Source organism: Macaca fascicularis, chromosome 14, assembly GCF_037993035.2.
Source record: "Macaca fascicularis isolate 582-1 chromosome 14, T2T-MFA8v1.1".
Taxonomy (NCBI): domain Eukaryota; kingdom Metazoa; phylum Chordata; class Mammalia; order Primates; family Cercopithecidae; genus Macaca; species Macaca fascicularis.
The window spans coordinates 49,759,269-49,780,504 of record NC_088388.1 but is presented as its reverse complement, the minus strand read 5'-3'; the positions used below and the strand labels follow the sequence as shown (position 1 = coordinate 49,780,504).

The 21,236-nt window shown below is 37.2% G+C and overlaps 1 protein-coding gene across 50 annotated transcripts in view; it reads right to left on the bottom strand.

Moving 5' to 3' along the window:
- SOX6 (SRY-box transcription factor 6) overlaps nucleotides 1-21,236 on the bottom strand; it is a 658,308-nt gene that overhangs the window by 32,169 nt on the left and 604,903 nt on the right. For all 50 annotated transcript variants that reach the window (XM_045370379.3, XM_074014189.1, XM_074014211.1 and 47 more), the window contains one exon: nucleotides 12,428-12,536. In XM_045370379.3, coding sequence (XP_045226314.1) covers nucleotides 12,428-12,536 — 109 coding nt within the window. The remainder of the gene's footprint in view (nucleotides 1-12,427; nucleotides 12,537-21,236) is intronic.

Sequence of the window (21,236 nt, the reverse complement as noted above, 5' to 3'; positions counted from 1 at the left end):
TTTCAGTTTTGATGCCTGTGTTTACGTTTTAAAAAATTCTCAAGTTATATTTACTTTACACAGATAGCTAAACAGAGTCCTTTATCTTATTTCAACTACAGAATCCCAGGGCAGCTGGGATAACTTATATTCTTTATTTTAATGACCTGAAGGTAGCATAGAGCATCAAATATTCCGCTTATTATCTATATGCTGTATTTATACATAGGAGGAGGGCTTACAAGCTGTTGAGCCCAGGTAAAAAGGCATCATTTAAGTTTGAACCAGTTTTCAGGACAACTGGGCTTAGGTTCAAGAAGATGCCCTTGGAGAATAAAGAGGCTGGTAAAAAGCTGGTAGACTGAATAATTCGTGTTGTTCAGCAGCTTTTGGCTTTATCTAACTCTAGCTCCTGTCATAGACTCTACGTGAAATTAAGAAGTGCAAAGCAAGATGAAGCAGGTCTCAGGAGTTAGTTAACAAAGATACTACTAAATTCATTCTCTCATTTCAATCTTTATCAATTGCCTTAGCCTTCACTATCTTTGCTGGACTATTATAAAAACTAGCCTTCCAGCTGATATTCTTACACCCAGTTTTAAATCCTTTAACCTCCACTTAAATACCTCCTCCTAATTTCAGCCAGAATGATCTGTCTCAAATGCAATTCGGACTAGGCCACTGCTATATTTAAAACACTTCAATGGCTCCCTCATGCCCACAAGATGAAGTTCACACTCCTTAGTACAGTACGGATGGCTCTCCGTGACCTGGCTCTCTGACTATGGCTCCAGTACCAGCTCTGGCTACTCTGCTTGGAACATTTTTTGTGTTATAACACTGAACTACTTCCAGTTCTCTACACGCTGTGTTGAGTATGTACATACTAGGAATCTGAGTTTTCTCCCTCCTTTCCTGAAATTACCTGGCCATCTTGCAATCACTCATTATTGAAGACTCGTCTCAGGGATTATTTATCCCATGAAAGTCTTACCTGGTTGCCAGGTTAGAATAAGTAGCCTAGGCTCTGACAGGTGGCACCCTATGTGTACCTCCATCTTAACATTTGCCATATTTTATCCAAATTACCAGTTTTATGTACCTACTTTCTTTTCTAGACTATGTACCCCGAAACAGTGGTAACCGCATTGTGTCTTATCTTTAGCTGCTACCCTTATCCCCAGGGTCTAGTAGCCAGGATGGCATAAGGTAGATACTCAAATGCTTACTAGTACAGTACAGTGGACATCTTCAACAGTGAGAATTTTAGAGTGAGTCTCTAATGCCCACATGTTCTATTAGAACCTGGGAATTTCTGAAATCAGATCTTGTAGAAATTTAATTTTATTTCTTATATTCTGTTAAGTGTCCTTTCTTGAAACATCTATAAAATAAGAATAATTTTGATGTGAAAAATGTACCCATAGTTGTTGTGTGGGACTCACAGATTATTGGTTCCAATCTTACTTTCTTTGATTGACTAGCCATACTGTACAGTTTTGAGATGTCAGCCTCCCTACTTCTAGAAAAACCTTGGAAGGATGGTAAGGCATGTCTGAGACTTTTGGAAATATTAAATCTGAAAACTATTCTAATGATGTAGGGTGTGTGCATATATATACATATATATATGTATATATATATGCAGTCAAGTAAGCATACATTAGGACTTTCCTTAAATATCAGATTCATTATAAAATAGATAAAATACACTCACTGAATTAGAGAACTCTAACAGGAGAGGGATGTTAAAGATTACCTAATCCATACTCCTCATTCCAAATGAGGAAACTTTGAGATTTAGAGAGATCAAAATTGTCCAAGTTTCACAGTTAATAAATGGCAAAATCACAACGGGCACTCAAATGTAACTATCTCAAATTTCACACTTCCCATCAGAATGAATTTCTTCAATGGTCAGCTGAATTGTTTCAATGGCATCCAAACTTAGCTTTTAAAACTCCTAACATGATTAATTTAACTGGCTGGAATCTGTCTTTCATTAGAATGGAAAATGCAGATTATGGGAGCAGCAGAAACTAATTATTTTTTTAAGGTTAGGGTTAAGGAATGAACAGTACTGAAAGGAGATCACTCCAGGATTTTAAAGATCAATCCAATCTGATGGGCCACCAATACTTCTTCACCCTGAGAACTGGTGAAAGTATTTGAAAAGTGCCTAATATTTCTGTGGTTTAAGGGATTAAAACAACTTTCAGTTTCCATTTCTAATTAAAATTTTCTGCTTTTTAATGAAAACTATAGGAAAAAGCTAATCCAACAAAGGCAACCAATTTAGTTGCTCATCTTGGAGAAAAACAGGAGGCAGCATGGCTCAGATGCCATATAGACAGATCTAGGTTTGAATTGTTGATCTGATCCTTCCTAGCTAAGTAGCCTTGGATAAATTATTTTCTTTCTCTAAACTGTAGTTTCATTTCTCTATAAAAGAGAACTAATAATTTCTACCTTGCAGCATCTTTGTGAGAAATAAATAGGCATACATGTAAATTTCCTAGCACAGTGACTGGAACCCAGTACCTACTCACTAAGCAGTAGTTCCTTTTAGAAATAGGTAGCAGTAATAATGGCAACAGAAGTAGTAGAATGCCTATTCCAGTACCAAGAACATAGCAGGTACTTAACTCATATGTGTTCCCTTTGTAGACTTTCCTCATACCTGGGTGATGTTTGCTATATTTTACATTCTACTCTTCAGGGAGTTACTAAATAAACTCGCAAGTTAACTGAAAAATGCAATTTATTCCTTAATGGAGCCTCTTTTCTTCCCAACTGCTAAAAATATATTTCAAAAGGTTCTCTATGATACAGACTAAAATACAATGACTAGGCATAGGGCTCAACCAAGAAAGACCATCTCACATCTCCGCAGTTCCCATATATGGGAACAGAAGTCAGACCATACTGCTCATACAGAGCCAGAAGAGAGACCATTATCTTGTGAACCTACAGATCAGCTTTTTTTAAAATAAAGGACTCATTGGAATTACAAAGGATTTGAATTATTGACTATGGAATTAAAATAAATGGAGGGCAATGAAGTTTCAGGGACATTTGACAATTGTTTTTCTTCTTCTCCACGAACAGGTCTGTAGCTGTCCAGCATGGAGCAGCTATTATCCTGTTACATTTTGTCCCTATGTAGGATCAACCTTCCCACAGAAGAGTCAGCTTATATTGAAACACCATGAGCAACTTCTCCGTCACCAAAGTAAAAAATACATATACATATATTGATACCAGTAAGCTTCAATTTGCATTTCTAATATAAATTTAAAATGATTGAACATATTGCTTATGAAATGCTTTTTTCCAGGTCTGTGACTTGGGATATTACATTTTTGTTCAGAGTTACGTGCCATAGCCTATTCCTAAATGTGGCAGTTTATAGTATATAGCAAATGACGATGCATTCTTACATAACCTTTCCCCTCTGGTACTATGACCTAACTTTGGCATCATTATGTCTCAGGTGTAAATACCCATTGAACAAAAACAATTAAAAAGAAAAACTGCACTCCTAAGTGAGAGGCAAAAGTACAAGACTGATCTGTAAGGCATCGATCAGTCACAGTAGACAGTGAAAATCCTACTTATTGGCATCCAGGAGGAGAGAAGGAAAGGAGTTATTTCTAGTATGAGTTTGAATGAAAACCCACCTAACACCAGCTAAGCTTTCTCGTGTTATAACATGGAAAGATATCTACTTGAACATCCTCTCTGAAATAATATTAAAGAGAGCAGAGGAATAAAGAAACTTACAGATCTCCAAAAGCAACCTAACTACTGCATTTCCATTATTCTTAACCTCTCTAGTCTAAATCAGTCTTGAATGATTAAAGGTTAATGCATATCTATTTGGTGGTAAAGTCCAAATTCCTCAGCCTGGTAATCAAGGCCCTCCTTAATATGTCACCCATCTATTTCTGTAACATACTCAATTCAACAAATATTTATTAATTGCAAGTATGTGCAAGGCTTTGTGTTGGGCTTGGTGGAGAAGACAAAGATGAAAAAGATGATTCTTCCCTTCTGGAGTTTTCCTATGAAAGTCTATCTGCTTAATGTCTGTGTCTGCTTAGATTATTCCCTCAGCTGAAAGATTTTCCTCTTCTTTTTGCTTATCCAAACCTAGGCTTATCTCCAGCCACACTTCTATCAGGTTTTCCAGAACCATTGCTGTCCACAAAGCACTGCAGCTTCCTCCTCTATATAGTAGCCTTTTCTGTTTCTTTAATGATGTACTTGAACATTTAATACCTTAAACTGCTTTGCTTTTTATGTGTAATAAGCTTGTAATCCCAACTACATTACTAGCTCTTGAAGAATATAATGTGGTCTATATTTTTTAAAAAACCTTTCCCTCCATGCCCATAACAGTATGGTGTATATAAGAGATAATCAGTACATTATAACTTGGTTGAACATATGGGTAAAACTGAAGATTTGGAGGCCATAAGTAGGGACAGATCCTGGTTAGAAAGACCTGGTTCCTAGCACCGGAGATTCAGTCTACAGAGACCCACCTCTAAAGAGGTAGAAAATAGACAGCAGATAAATGAGTACAGGCAGGGATAGAAAAGCAGAACAAAATAAGAAGAGCAATCTAGAAAGAGACATTCAGAAACAGTCATGCATTGCTTAACGATGAGGATACCTTAAATGAATCCTTGGGCAATTTTGTCATTGTGCAAACATCATAGAATGTACTTACCAAACCTAGATGGTATAGTCTACTGTACACCTAGGCTATATGGTATAGTCCATCGCTCCTAGACTACAAACACATACAGCATGTTACTGTACTGAATACTGTAGGCAACGGCAACGCAACGGTAAGTATTTGTGTAATTTGTTTAAACATATTTAAACACAGACAGTGTACAGAAAAAATACGGTCCTGTACTCTTATAGGACCACCATCATATATGTGGGCCATCATTGACTTAAATGTCATTAAGTGGTGCATGACTGTATAAGAAGACCTTGGTTAAGAAAAGATAGGAAGTCAGTAACAGAAACTGGTGGAGGACTGGGTGGGTACTGACTCTTTGGAAAAAGTTTGAAACACAGTTATCAGAACTTGAGCAGGAAAGGGACAGTTGGTCAAAGTTTGGTCTCAATTCAAATCCTGACCTTAAACAGGGAGAATTTAAAGCACATTCATAACTAGCCTGATGCTCATTAAATCCCATTACCTTAGGTTAGGCTGAATTCCACAGCCTGCAGGTAGAAAGTCAAGTGGCTCTTACTGCCAGGAGAGAAGAATCTGGGCAAAGTCCACAATCTCAAAAGCTACAGTCAGTCCAAATATGTCAGACAGAACTCTATCAGTCAGGGTTTAATCTAATGTGCTGGTTTATGTGAAGCAGACATACATACCGCTGAGGAAGCGAGGACTGATTTTGCAGTCCCATCAGGAACATATGCTAGCTATTCTTGTCTTGGGTCTAATTTTCATGGTAGATAGTATTAATCTTTCATTGCTCACTTGCTGTAGCAAGCTGGAGAAGTACAGTCATTACTCAGTATCTGAGAGAGATTAGTTCCAGGACCCCCTACAGATACCAAAATCCTCAGATGCCCAAGTCCCTTATATAAAATGGTATAATCCCTGCACATATCCTCCCACATACCTGAAAAAATCTCTAGATTACTTATGTTACCTTATACAATGTAAATACTATGTAAATAGTTGTTACATGGCATTGTTTAGGAAATAATCACATGGAAAAAGTCTGTACATGTTCAGTACAGACACAAACAGCCATTTTTTTGTGTGAATTTTTTTTATCTACCGTCGATTGAATCTACAGATGCAGAACTTGCAGATACAGACAGCAGACTATATTTCTATGCGATTCAGTAATGACGTAGACTGGCATTTCTTCCCCAGGGTAAAGAATATTCAGTCAGAAAAGTAGATCTTTTTGAGATAATTATTCATACTACCATTGACACTTCTTTAGAAAAGGCAGCCCAATGAGAAACCAGCTATCTGGTAGGGCTAGATTCCTCACTAAAGAGAGGCTAGGTCTTTGATTGGGCTTTCTTTCCTAAGCAACAATAAGCAGCAGGTTGAGTTCCTTTTATGGAGTATTAGGAGATGGAGTTATACAAGAATCTTGACATTTCACTATCTTGCCCCATCAGGACTATACATCACTCAGAGGGTTCAATGGAAATTGTTTTCTACCAACATTAAAAGTTATTTGGGAGCTTTTAAGACACAGCAAATATATTTCTTTAAGAGAAGTTTATTTGCTTGTTTAAGAGAGCTGCACTTTATATATAGTGCTGATATAAACTGGTGCACAGGATCCTCTAAAACTGTTTATATCCACAGTAAAATACATTTTTGTGATACTCATACAACAGAGTTAGTCCAGAGCCCAGGGCTTTGTGGACTCTGCTTATATCCCAGCCTCTGTGGCTATTACTCCTTTTCACCAGGTCTTAGGCCTTCCTCACCACCCATCCTGGCCTCAGTCAACAGTCTGCCAGTTCTATAGAGACGCAATTGCCTATTCATTTCTCTGAAATGCCTGGACACCATTTTGGGTAGGTATGGAAAGCCAGACTCATACGCCCACAGCATAGTTCTAGTTAATGTTCCCTCTGATTTACCCGAGTCTTATCTTTTTACATGTATAATTTCTCATCTTTTATTCCTGGTATCTAGCAGTTGGATAACTTCTTGGGCAAAGGTATATCATCTCTGATATAATTACACAATAATTGTATTTATTTTTATTATTGCATCATCCCTAATTGATACTTATTATATTCTAGTTGCCTTGAAGGTGAATGGCTTCAATTATATAGCAGTAAAATAATAAAGTTTTAAAAACTGTCATCTAGAATCCATCTAGACCAACTTCCTCATTGACAGATGAGAAAATTTAGCGGAAGAAAATGACTTGCCAAGGATGGAACAACCAGAATTTAAGTCTTCTAGCCCTTAAGCAAATATCTGAAGGCATGTCAAATGAAGAAATGATAAGTTTTATTGCTAGGGTCTAGAAATCAGACTGGAACCAATGGGTAGAAGTTACAAGAAAGTGAGGCAAATTTTAGTTATAAATTGTTAACAAACAGCTAATTGAATGAGGATGAGCCTCTCAAGAAGTGGTCAGTATTCTGTCTTCAGACTCTCAGAGACATTTGAACAAATATAAAACAACTACTTGTCAGGGATATGAGAAGTGATTTCTTGGCCTGAATTACAGATTTGATGACCTCTCTCCTTTATTTCAAATTTGAGAATCCAAGAGTTGCAATGTGAGGCACTGCATTCTGGTAGGCTTGAACTAATGATCTTTATGCAGTTATAGCATTTAAACCCCACCCCACATTAGGCTACAGTTTGCCTCTGCTGCCTTGAATGAGTCATGTATCATAGAGTCAACCTTTTCTACCAGGAATAAGGATCTAGGAAGGGTAGGGGAATGAGGAAAACTTCAATACTTTCCAAGTATGTGGATCAAAGAATGAGCAGGATTTTTAAGAGAGGGTATTCATATTAAGCAGTGTGTTTTAAAGAAAAGAAGAACTATTGCAATCTCTGCTATTTGTCTTACACAAATAGCTTAAGCTGAAAATAATAAAACTATCCTGAGATATAAAACTTAGAAGCAAATGGAGGTACACACACACACACACACATACACACACATAAATAAAGCTTCAGAAGGGTAATGTCATCTTGGCTGTGTTCCAGTTCACAAATTCAGTATAAATCTATATAATACTTCTGAAGAAATGTGAGTGCAATAGTCCCAAAAGAGGGTATTCTTGGTACACATATCTATTTCCATTTGAATCAATGCAAAGTTTTAATACATGGAGGACAGCACATCATTCCAGTTCTGATGCAGGGTCCAACAGTCTGGCCAAAGATAATCCCTTTCAGAGCTCATCCATAAATGCTAGGCTTATCTTTCACTATGCCCCAAATCAAAATGAGGTACAACCTCTCAATAAGGCTGGGACAGAGTAATTGATGTGAAAATTGTTTTAAAGGTGTTAGAAGAATGTTTTCTTAAACAAACCATACAGCAAAACAGAAACAAAAGAAAAGCATCCCTTTAGAAACCCCAGGTATAAGAAAAAAAAGAAACAGGATGGAAAAGAATATATTTAAAAAGCTGAGTCTCAACTATTGTTGCTGGAGAAAAGGAGAGCCGAGAGAAAGAGGAGGGAGCCCATCTGTGAAGGTAATTGGGAAATACTACTGGAGAGATCTTCTCATTAACAAAAAGGAAAGCTCAAGGAACATGAAAACTCAATTCAGCAAGTGGCACAAATACAACCTCTAAGCCATTACTCTCCTCTTTTACTTCCCTAAAAAAAATCCCTAAATGGAACCTATGATTGATAGATCATCTTTCTGATAAGAAATTCACTCAGTGTTTTATGAAGATTCTAATAATAATCGCAGACTTGGAAAGGACCTTAGATGAAGTCAAATCCAACGTACCTCTTTTAAAAGATAAAGAAACTTAAGCCCAGAGGTTCTTGTTTTTAGTCGTTTGGCAAAGGAACTTCAACTCAAATCTCCCATTAAACAGGCTAGAACTCTTTCTAGTGTATAGGCAACCTTGAAATTAGGAGAGCTGGAATAAGAATTGCACTCTTGCCTAAGCAGAATAAGAAAAGGGGCAATGCCATACGAAAAGTCCATAAAAAGTTCAACAGCTGTTCACTATTCTTAATTATATGGTGACAGACTCAACTAATCAAGCCCTCTCTTCCTTACATGTCCTACATACGAGCTAACAAATTATGTATACTCAATACATGTTAAGACTTCAACTGCTTCAAAGTATAACACAACCTTAAACATGTTTCCTAAGTCCCCGGCACCAGTGAATTTGTAGTTTTATAAATATCATGGTGAACAAGAAATGCTGTCTTGTCATATTCAAGCCAAATAACAGCTGGACTTTAAAAATAAAATTTTGAAGGCATTTGCCTTTTATATTTTTAATTTCTGTTTTCCTTGCCTATGGTTTTGTCATATGATTTTGATGAGTGGTTAATACACATCCACAGCTGCCTCTTTTGGTGACCTTTTCCTCACTGTCTCCAGGCTCAGGGCTATGAAGCATGTCTACAAGTTGCTTACTAAGTGATATTGTCATTTTCATGGCTGACAGACATTTTTCTGGGAAGCCTGGTGGAAGCAGGGCCTCATCTTCCAGGCTGGCTTACTTTCGTCACTTCAGAAGCCCCACAGGAGGATGGGGTAGATGTGGAGGGAGGGCATAGCCCCTTAAAATTGCTGTTTCAAAGCCAGAGGAAACCTGTCTGGACTGAGGGAGAAGACATCTGGGCCAGAGGCACAGTAGTTACCTATCAACTCAGCCCCGCTAAGGAGCTCTCACTCCGAATCCTCTATAGAGCACAAAGAAGTCCTGATCTTCTTAGCGCTTTTCTCCATGATAATTATGTGTGTACATATTTCCCTTTTAATCTTCTGTCTTTCCTCACTAGACCATATGTTTAAAGAGGTCAAGGACATCTCTGCTTTGCTTCCCATCGTTTGTTCTAAGTCTAGTTTAGGGGCTGGCACATGGTAGGCACTCAAGAAATGTTGGCTGGTTGTTTTTTTAGACCAAAGACTAGGTGAAGGAGCAAATAATTTTTTTAGTTATTCTGATACTTTAGTTTCTTCTTAATCTTACTGTTAAGGGAAATATGAAGGAACAAAGTAGAGAAAGTATCATGTGTACCTGTTATCTACTCTGACTTTAATATGAAGTGTAACTCCAGCAGACTTTGCAATCAGCTCAGCCTTGAACAGATGCCAGGATACATCCTTAAGTCAGCAGAAGGCTGCTACCCATGCTAGCAGTCCTCACAGAAGCACTGCACTTCGGTCGGTATTAGAACAGGTAACTTGACTCCATTCATGAACCCCCAAAGCACATGAGGTCTCAATGGCAACTTCTGGGCAAGCTTCTGAAGGGAGGTTTTCACATGCTCCTTAAGCTCCTGGGCCACTACAGCCCTTCTACGTTGACACTCATCAGGCACTGCTGCTATGTGTGACAGAGTAACATGAGAGCTGGCATATGGCATGACTTGCTATATTTAGGGCAGAGGAAATGGGCTGTACTGAGGAAGGTCACAAGGAGTTTGTTCAGAAAAAAGAAGGGACCATGTGTTTCTACATATACAGTAGGGGGCAGTATGGCAGGCTGCTTGAGAGAATCTCAGCTCTAACCTTAATATGTGGCTCATAGTGAGTAATTTAATTATTCTCAACCTCAGTTTTCTCACCTGTAAAACGGAAAAAGTAATACCTTCTTCACAATGTGTATAAGGATTAAATGAGAAAATGGGGGTAAAAAGCTTAACATATTCTCTAGTATATAAATGCTTGATAAAAATGTTTTCTAAAAACAAAACAACCAGGGAAATTGGTTTGAATCTAGACAATCTAGGCGTTGAATAGAATATCCAAAAATATTTATATACAGTATGTTTCTCTAGAGTTAAATTTTTAACTTTTTCCTTTTATATAGTTAATAACTCAGACCATGATTTTTAACTTACCAAGCACATGATATCACTAACTAGATAATGACATTACAGAGAGATAGCTGACTATATTTACACCAAATATGCAGTTAAGGAAGCAAATGAAAAAAGGTGAATGACAAATTGAGAAAAGTCTTTGACAGCACAGGTAAGGTGATAGAGCTCTGTAACGACCAGTCTGTTGTCAAATAAACAGACTGAATACTCCAAAGTAATGAAAAATATTTATTTCATTATATATGGTCAACAATTTAGGTACTCTACAGTACCATCTCCCAATAAAACTGAGATGGGCCAGACCTGAAGTGCTTCCACACAGGCTTTTAGATTAGCCACAATTTCTGTGTTGCAGTCAGATGGTTAACTGTGCAAGTAACATCATTTGGACTTTCTGGCTTCCTAGGTAGAGGAACCTCAACCCTTATCAGTGGAAAACCTGCACTTTTAAGTGCCTATGAAAATATCGGGCTGTTGATAGACATTCTTCAAGGAAGACAGCAAGCATATTTTGAGTCCTCTTTATGCCTCCCTTCCTACCTATCTTCCCTCTTCCTTGTTCCTTTCTTTTCTTTCTCTTCTCTTCCCCTCCCTCCCTCCCTCTTTACTCCCATATACACATACACATCCTAATCAGAATTTATTTTAACACCTTGTCTCCCAAACTATCATCAAACATTAGTCTTTCCTACTAGTATGAAAAATTATCATTCTGAAAACTTTCTGAAGGGCTTCCTAATGTCTAATACTACTCATCTCTGAGTCCTCATTCCAGGGATTTCTGGGCTGCCTGGGATGGCCCCAGGCTCTCACTAGAAGCCATGCCCAGTTTAGATGCTGCTATGAAGTGTCTTCATGTGTTTTCAAGGGATTAGGGTCCTGGAAGAAACCCTGCCAGTTAAAGGGATACTAGTGAGATTCTTCCCCTTAAGCTAAAGAAGGACTTTAGCTGGGACCTGAGATGGGTGAAGTATCATGTTACTCTGAAGAGAACAAATTAATCTTCCCTGACTGGTGGGACAGATTCTGCCAAAGGAACAGCTAACGGGAAAACCAGTCTCTACTCTGTGATGACACAGTAAATAACCAGGCAACATTACTACTGAAGTGCTGACCTAACCCATAAATTGTACCCAGACTCTGGGGAGCAATTTCTGCTGATGTGCTGCTGTGCATTTAAAACAAACAAACAAAAAGGGAAGAGAAGTGAACAGGCATTGATATTGGTGTGGGTAAATATTCTGAGAGGCAGGCTGGTCTTTCTACCCAGACTTCTGAAAGACGTTAGTAATGGTTACTGCATAGGCACAGACTGGGCCTTCCCCAAGCAATTATTAAGTTTATGCTAAAACTGCTGCAAACTATCATTTAATCCCCAAAATGGTTTGATTGTACCTGGGAATCACTTGATTTGGATATGCTAAATACTCTGATTTGATCATTCCACAATGTATACATGTATCAAAATCACTTTATACCCCATAAATGTATACAATTATTACTTGTCAATGAAAGATAAAATAATGTTTAAAAGTCCTCCTTTGTATGTTTTCCCTTTTTAAATGCAAATGCAGTGAGATGGATGAAACACAGAATTCTGCTGTTCATTGAAATGTAGAGGATCCTTTCATTTTAAAACTTTGATGGTAACTTGAAGTACTTGGATTGCTAAGTATTCAGTAATGTAAGATCTAGCTGCTTCTTAAAGTCTTCTACTATAATGCACAACATAACATACGTAGTTAAATAGTAATATTTCCTTTGCTTTGCCTAAGAAATCTAGCTGATGACTCCTATGAAAAACTATAAAGATCCTATATCTAGCTCAGACACACCTTTGGAAACACATGGAGCAGCAGAAAAGAGCTAGAGAAAAGCCACTCACCCTCTGCATCTTCTGGCCGAGTAAGGTCGATGACACCTGGGCCCAGTTTTCCATCTTCATTTGACTTTCCCGTTAACTGGGGTCCCAGATTCTCAAAGCGCGTTCTTTCCTAGAGGAACAAATAATCAGAGGTTTATTCTAGTTTCCAAAACAGCCACCATTTCCTTCCAGTTTCTATCTTACTTAATGGGCAAAAGGTGAATTCAAAAATATCATTTCTGACCAACATGGACTTTGAAAATCTTTCAGGAAGATTCCGTTGAAAGCTGTTTGTGACACGGACAGCCCTTACAGCATCTAGACCACAGTACCTGTAGGGAAAGGAAACCTGTGACAGGGAACCTGCCAGAGCTTCTGTGCATATCTTCGCTCTGTTGGATTTGCTCCAGTAATCTAAAAAGAACGCAATAGAGAGGGTTGAGCCAACAATGCAAAAACCTGAAAGAGCAGTTCCTATTGAAATAAACGGCTAAATTTAATGGGAGAGGAATTTTCTCATTTAGAGATCATAGTTTACATTGGCATTCCTGGGGAAATACAAATCAGAATTTTATGCACAAGGATTTCAAAAACAAGTATTTCAAAGCAGGCCAACCAGATAACGATTGATACTACTATTTTGTCTCAGAATTTCAACAGTGATTTTCTGGGAACTAAAAAGGAGGACATCACTCCTAGCCAGCCACGGTGCCAGCAAAGTTAAATACCCCTGCTGCTTTAGGAGGGAAACCCAGAGCTGTTTTACTTGTTCACCAGTTCTTCTAGGAGTAGGAGTCTGAAGCATCATAGTGAACACTCCCTCTGCAGCTCTCCGGATCAGTAGCAGAGGAGCACATTGACCATCATTAATATGGTGTTCTTGTCTGCAGAAACACAGCGCATGTCCCCCTCTCATCTCCTTACTACTCTCCTGACTCAAACTTGGCTTTGTGTTGTGCTTATGAATGAATGAAACCTTGTTGTTCATTGCTATGAAACAATATTAAATGTCATGTCAGCTTGAATTTACAGACATGAAATAGCAGCTTCCAGCTCCGGGAATGGTTTCTGCATGTTATACTTAATGCATTATGCAGCAGTAGAGTGCTGATTGCTGTTCAGTCTATTGTTCAATGACCTAGTTCTGTACTGAGCATGTTCGGCATTAGATGGAAACACTCTGAGTGTTCTCTTCTGTAAGATGTTTAGAAACTTGGAAATATTCTTAAAGAGCAAACATACAATTACTTGATAGAGGCTGTGCCTCATTTGTACAGCCTGACTACATTTGTGCTTTCTAATATGATTATTTTTGAATATCATTATATTTCTATAATTAATTCCCATCAGTCAAATTGTGCAGGAAGTCTTCCAGTTCCCCTTCATCATGGAATATGTTGAAATCTGTGTTGGAAGAAAACACAGCATAAACCTTGCTTTAATCTATGCCATTTCTATGAAAGATTTGCAACAAAAATTACAATCACGAATTTCCCTAACTGGGTAATATGCTCACTAGTTTAAATAGCAGTATGTGGGGAAACCTCTGATATATGACACTTATAAAAAACGGAATGAAAATAAAAACCAAATTAAGTGCGGTTCCCTAATATCTTCTTATGTGAAAACACTGGTGCACAAGAACAAATTAACCCAGATGCAGGACACAACAAAAAGCAACTATAAGCCTTGTGGGAGCTTCACACACAGTCAGGGAAAGGACAGCTGCTTTTAATCAGCCAATTTCTATTTTTGAGTAGCACTTTGGTTGTCACGATGTAAAGAAAAAGAATTAAAGTGGAGATGAGTAGTACCAGGGAAAGCAAAATATTCAACCTTTGTTTTATCACATTGTTTCGCATTTCAAATATTTGCATGTGAATGCTTTTCCTATGTTAAATGCAAAAGGAGTTTTGATGTGACACCTGCAATCTTCTTGGAAGAACAACCTTTAACTGTATTTTCATAGGGGGAAAAACAACTTTCTCTGAAAATCAACAGACCGTGCTATCTATCAATATGCATATTTCAAGTATCTTTCTAGTCACTCATTCTCTTTGATTTTACTGGAAAATATTCTCAGTAAAAAAATAAAATAAAATAAAGTTCCTGAAAGAATATCAATATTTTGACAAGGAAGGAGAAGAGGGAAAATTACATGCCATGGTTTGTAAAATCCTAAGACAACAAAGCTTACATGATGATAATATCTTTTCTTTTATAAAAAATGAAGTGCACTCACAATTCAGTAGTATCAGCTTGTTTTTAATCATAACAAAAAACATTCAGAACATTCAACAACACATTCACAGTGTCTTTGAAGTCATACATTTTTCTGACTTCATTGAAAAAAAAATCTGCAGAGATACTTTCCCTTTAAAATGTCAATATTTTGACAGAGTAGAAGTCAAGGAAGAATATCCCATGAAACACTTGTTAAATAGGAAGAAAATAAATCAATGATAGAAATTGTTTTGGGCAGTGGGTTGCATTTTAGATTTGGTAATATTAAGCACTTGTGTTTGAGATTAAAGAAGGACCCTGCAAAGCCATGCCCTTTCATATAAATTTCCACCTAGTCTCCCAGAAGATTTCCTTCTTTTCTTCAAAGAATAGCTCAGAATATTTATTTGCCAGCCACATAACCATAAGATAAGAGGGCCTGATGTCTACAAGTTACGTCTGGGCAGCTGAGCTAAGCAAAGATTTTACCAGTGAGGTTGAACATGAGCCTAGTAAATACAGGATGTGGATGTGGGCACAGAGAGAAGTATAAAGATACTTTGGTTCCAATAAGCTTAAACTTCTGCCATTAAGTACCCATGAGCATGCCCCTATATGGAACAAATATAGACTGTGGGTGGCAAGTTCTTAAGTCCAAATTTCCACACACTTGAACTAGCTCTCACCATGTACATAGCTCCCAAGTAAGATATGTTGGAGATATAAGCAACATACCTCAATGCTAATTTAATCCCACCCCTTCCAGGAAAATTGCCCCATCTTCATGTTGACAGTGGATTTTACATGCAGCAATGTGATCAGACACTTACTTATGCATTGTCAGTCACAAACAGGCAGGCAACATAAAAGTTATTGAAAAAAAATTAAAGTCAGCTCTGTTGTGTTGTAGGACTGTTGGCTCTCTAAGTGCTTTGAAATTATGATGTATGAAGTAGATGTTGCATATTAAATAAAGATATTTAAATGATAAAGCCCCCTTTAGTGGGAGCTGATGAATGTTAAATGTTACAAGCCACAAGCCAGTAGCATCCATCATCTTCATATATTATCAGAGTCAATGACGGGGCAGCCTCACTGATGACAGATAGACTGCTGCATTATTATCCCTTATTTCCAGAGTCACTGAACAAACCATTCAACTCTTCGGGCATTATTTTTAACTTTGCATTAAATTAGCAACTTTTCCCTCCCTACCATGGCAAGATTGATCAATTTTGTCTTTGCATGGGTGGAGAGAGAGGATGAATTTGGGGTAACTGAAAGAACAGAGGTTTGTTTTCATCTAGGAAAAAAATCAACTTCCTCTTACTGGCATCAAATGTAAAATTGTGATCTGGGGAAAGAACAGCAATGAAACAGCAAACACACAATAATGGCTTTTCTTTGCACTTAGATAAAAGCTGAATTTTTGATGTGCACAGTATATTTTAATAAAATTTTATATACTATGTTTTATACACTTATTGGCTATTCCATAATAATGTGTGTGCTAACAGTAAAATTGCTCTTAAATTTATGTGTGTTATTTATACGTTCCCACGTAACAATGCTTTTTGTTGTAAAAAATATTCTGTTTATTAATGTAACTTTACAACCACTGCATCCAAGATCCGTGGTAAATTAATGACATTTTTATTATTTTATAGTGTCATTAAATTTTTACTGATCACTCCATCAAACAGAGGCAGTAAAGGCCATAATGTAAACTGGGACACTTAGATCAGGCAGCAGGAAGACATTCCATATAGTCTGAAGAAAACTGCTAGCAATAAATGATATTTATACCATCTTTAAGCATGTGAGAATACTTGGATAAGTTTGGCAAAACTGTTTCAGTAGTAGAGTGGATTGTGTACTTAAATAACAGTTTGCTTGCCAGAGAGACAAGTCTTTTTCAAACCATATGCGAAGTGACTGATTGCAGCTATCTCCTGAAAAACAACATGTGAAATATAATGATGTGCTGGGTTCCTCCCTTCTGCATTACCAAGACTGACCAGCATGTACCAGGCCTCAAATTATTTCAACATGGTCCTCTTTGCCACAAACTGAAGTGGAAAATGGCACACACTGAGAGGGGTTTTTTGTTTGCTGCTTTACAAACAAATATATTTCATTTAAGTACACATGTCTGGTCAATGATGTGGTATATTTCATTCCAATGGTCTGAATGAGAGGTACTTTACCAACCTTTATTCAAAAGCTCATTTCTAAGGGGTGTCTGAATATGGGGGATCATTCACGGCAGCCATGGAACATACAACTAATGGGCCATTACCTATCGCATAGTTAAAACAGGTAAAAAATGATTATCTCATGTTATTTTTATGTGTAAAATGCATGATAATTATGATACTCTCTACATTGACTCTCTTAAATAAACCTAAATGTGTGTTATTAACTAATTGCCAAATATTCTATTTATGTATATATAGAACAGTAAATAAATTCTATGCTCATATAATTATGGATTTAGAAACACCTAATTTCTACATGGGCATTCTGGTATGATTCTTTCTTAGGTAAATAAGGATTTTGTTGTTGCATCCTAAAATACATATTTAAATATTAAAGACTTAAAAATCTTTCAAATGTGTAATGATAAGGAATTTTGCAGGGAAGGTTAATACGGCCCCACTAATCATGTTTTGTGTGTATTCCTAAAGCAGAATTTTCTAAGAAAAATAACAAATATATGTATTATGAATATAAGTTCTCCAAGGCCATGACAATATTCTGAGATAATATCTTATCCTCAGAGTTTCAGCTATGTCTAGGTTATTGAGTGTAAGCTAAATAAGTCTTGTCATTTTCATCCTAGCTCTTAGCTTCCATTTTTATGAACGTTTGATTTCCATTTTGTATTTTGATGTATTTCCAAAACTCTTTCCTAAACTGAAAGTAAAGATTCCCCAGCAAAAGCAGCTTTCTCTTTACCCAGCTTCCCCTCCTTTCCTGTATTCACATCAGTGCAGAGGAGTCAGTGTGATTTGTCTCACTGCTTTTCTTGCCCTTCTCTGTCCAGGCGATCATCCAGGATTGCTGATTTTTCTTCCACATAGCCTATTGCCCTTGTCCCTTTCTCAATGTCATCCTGCCATCACTAACTACCCCAGCACATGTCTTCATGCCCACACACCTAGCTCACTGCTGCAGCCTCCTTTCTGATCTGCCTGATCCTTGGCACTGTCCTCCCCAGTCCTTCGACTCACACTCTTCACAGAGTTCTACTTCATGTCTCTGATTCAAAACCTTCCATGGCTTCTCATGTCTATTGCATTTCCTCCAAGCTCCTCTACATGGTTTTCAAGATCTTTCATACACTGCTCCCCAAACACCTTTTTAAACTCAATTTCCTACAGTTCTCCTGTCACATATCCTCTGGTTGGGGTGGGCAGTGACTTGCCTTCCAATAATAATACCACGATCATCCTTCCTTCTTGCTTCTTCTTTGCCAAATCCTATTCATATGGAAAAACTCAAGTTTTCCATGAACTCTGTAAACTCTCTGATCTACCTACCCTCTGATATACGAAAAGTCTTAGTTTTGCCTACATAATTAGCCCCTAGTTACGTACTATGTTAAAGAATTGGATTTTTGGTTCATGCATACCACCAAGTCTCCCTCGACAACATCAAAAGATTTTTCAAGCCAGAGATTGTATCTTAGACCTTTTCTATATATCTTACAGAGCATTTAGTATTAGTGTCCATAAATACTTGCACGTTTATATAGGGCCACATAACTAATCTAGCCACATAAATAAAAAACATGCTGCACAAGTATCTAAGAGGGCAATAATAATCAAAACAAGGAAATTCAGAAAATACCTTAAATATTTTATAAAAGAAGTAAATAAGTAATCTTAGAAGAGCACAATAGAAAAATGCAATTTGATCATATAATTTCATGCGAAAAAGAGATTTTGAGTATAACTTGGAATTTTTGCAGATTAATACAATCCACCTTTGCAAAGTCTTTGCAAAACTCTGGCAAAAGAAGATACTACATATCATAAACACTTGGCTTAAAAAGCAGTACACATTTCAAAATAAAACGTTCTGTTTTGTTTTGAAAGCAAGGCAATGCTAAGTATAATGCTAAGAGATATTCTGTCTCTTACTCTGAACGACTTTCTTTAATTCCTTGTTCTATACATATCTTGCCATGCTGTGATTCTCCAGAAACATCACTTCACCACACATGTGGTTTCCTTTTTGACTTAACAAACACTATCATTTTGTTATACTTCATTTTATATCCTTTATTATGCATTTAGTAATTTAATGAATGGTCAAAAATGTAGGCTTTACACTGGAAAGCAACCACACGTCCAAAAGGTGATTATATTTTGAGGGAATTATTTTAGAGGCATTGGACTTACTTTCCTAGTGACATTGTGATGCTTCTAGAGTAAGTAATCATGATAATATAGACTTTGGCTGGATGAAATGAGGTTCATTATTGAACCTCTTTTTTAAATAATACTTTTTCAGCTAAAACTATTAATTTGTCTAGCTTCTCATACATTTTTAACATCAAAATTTTGCTAGCACTTAAGAATTAGTTAAGGACTAACTGCTGTTTTCCAATTGTGTTTGCCATCACAGCATAAATAGATCTATTGGTGTAGAAGCAGGGAAGAATGCCACACACTGATCATCTACAATGTGCAGAGCCCTTTCCATTGAGTACTTCCTTTAATCTCATACCAATACTACAAAGAAAATACTATTGTTATCAACCAGAAGGTGAGGTTCAAAACTAATTTTTATATGGGTTAAGTCATTTAATCAAAATTTAGATAGGTATTTGTACTGAGGTGAATTTTGAATAATAACTCTACAATTACCATGTGTTCTCTCTGAGCCTGTTCCCATATTTGTGAAATGGAATAGACAATGCTCATGCTGTAAGGGCTTAATGATTAAATGAGAGATTATACATGTGAGTGCTTTGCAAAAATACAGCAACTCATAAAATATCCACCTCTGTTAAAGATATTATTTAGTGTTTGCTAAGTATCTCAAAACTAAACAACAGTGAAGACAGTGTCCTTATCCAAAGGTCAATATCCTTTCTCCTATATCAACAATAGAACAATATATAAACAAAGATGTTTTGCTTTCCCTCCCTCCCTCCCTCCCTCCCTCCCTCCCTCCCTTCCTTCCTTCCTTCCTTCCTTCCTTCCTTCCTTCCTTCCTTCCTTCCTTCCTTCCTTCCTTCTTTCTATCTACAGAGTCTCACTCTATTGCCCAGGCTGGAGTGCAGTGGCATGATTTTGCCTCACTGCAACCTCTGCCTCCCAGGTTCAAGCGATTCTCCTACCTCAGCCTCCCAAGTAGCTGGGGTTACAGGTGCACACCACTACACCTGGCTAATTTTTTTGTATTTTTAGCAGAGTCGGGGTTTCACCATGTTGGCCAGGCTGGTCTTGAACTCCTGACCTCAGGTTATCTGCCTGCCTCAGCCTCCCAAAGTGCTGGGATTACAGGCGTGAGCCACTGTGCCCAGCCAATGCTTTCCATTTTATCTTGGATGCTAAGTAACTCAGAAGTAAATTTAAATCTCAACTTTAGTAACCATGTAGGAGCTGGATAATTATTCACTACTTTTAAGCACTCAAGTCTTCCTTCACTTGTATGGTAAGAACCAAACTTCTCTGCAAAGTATGTATGTCTTTTTATGATCTGGCTCCTGCTCCCTCATCAGCTTCATGTCTTATTCACTCTAGTTTATACTCTCTGTTACAATAAAATGGAATTTCTTGGAGCTCCCTGAACTAGCTATGATATTCCATAACCCTATATATTTCTGAATACCACTTTTTCTTTCTAATTATGATGTCTTCCCTTCCAGATGACATAATCATTAGTCCTTTCTAAGCCTAATTAAAACATCTGCTCTGGACAAAATCCTTTGTTGACTTACTTCCACCAGCCCTGGGAAGAATCTATCATCCCCTTTCCTCTAACACCCCATCTTTTGTTTCGTCACCACACTTATAGAAAAATATATTGCAATTATTGGTTTCTATGTCTGTTTACAGGTCTCCTCAACTTGCTCCTCAAGGTACAGTATCCATGTCTTATTATCTCTATAACATAAGTACCTCCCACAATGTTGCACATACTAGGCTCTCTGGTTGTTAAATCTTGGTAGTGTTGGTAAAATTGCTTCTCTTTCTTCTTTCATTTTAATTTTACTTTTAAATAAAATACAACTATTTTCAGATCCTATTTAGAGCAGTGAAATATAAATAACTAAAGACAGATAAATACAAAGGAAGGTGTGTAAGTCAGTTAAACAACAGAGTGATCTCCTGGTCAGGGTTGGCCCAGAGCTGTGATACAGAAAATCTGCCTTATTATTATTACTAGAAAGGGCTCTCCAAGAAGAATTTTCCCTAAAATCTGAACCATCTCCACAAAAAATATCCTGACACATCTCTTACATTGCTTAGCAATTCACCATTAGCAACTCATTCTTTGAATTAATTAAAAAGGCCAATCTCTTATGAAAGGGCAATAAAATAAACTGTTACAACAGAATTATATTAATTTCAGTTTAATTCCTCCTGAGAAA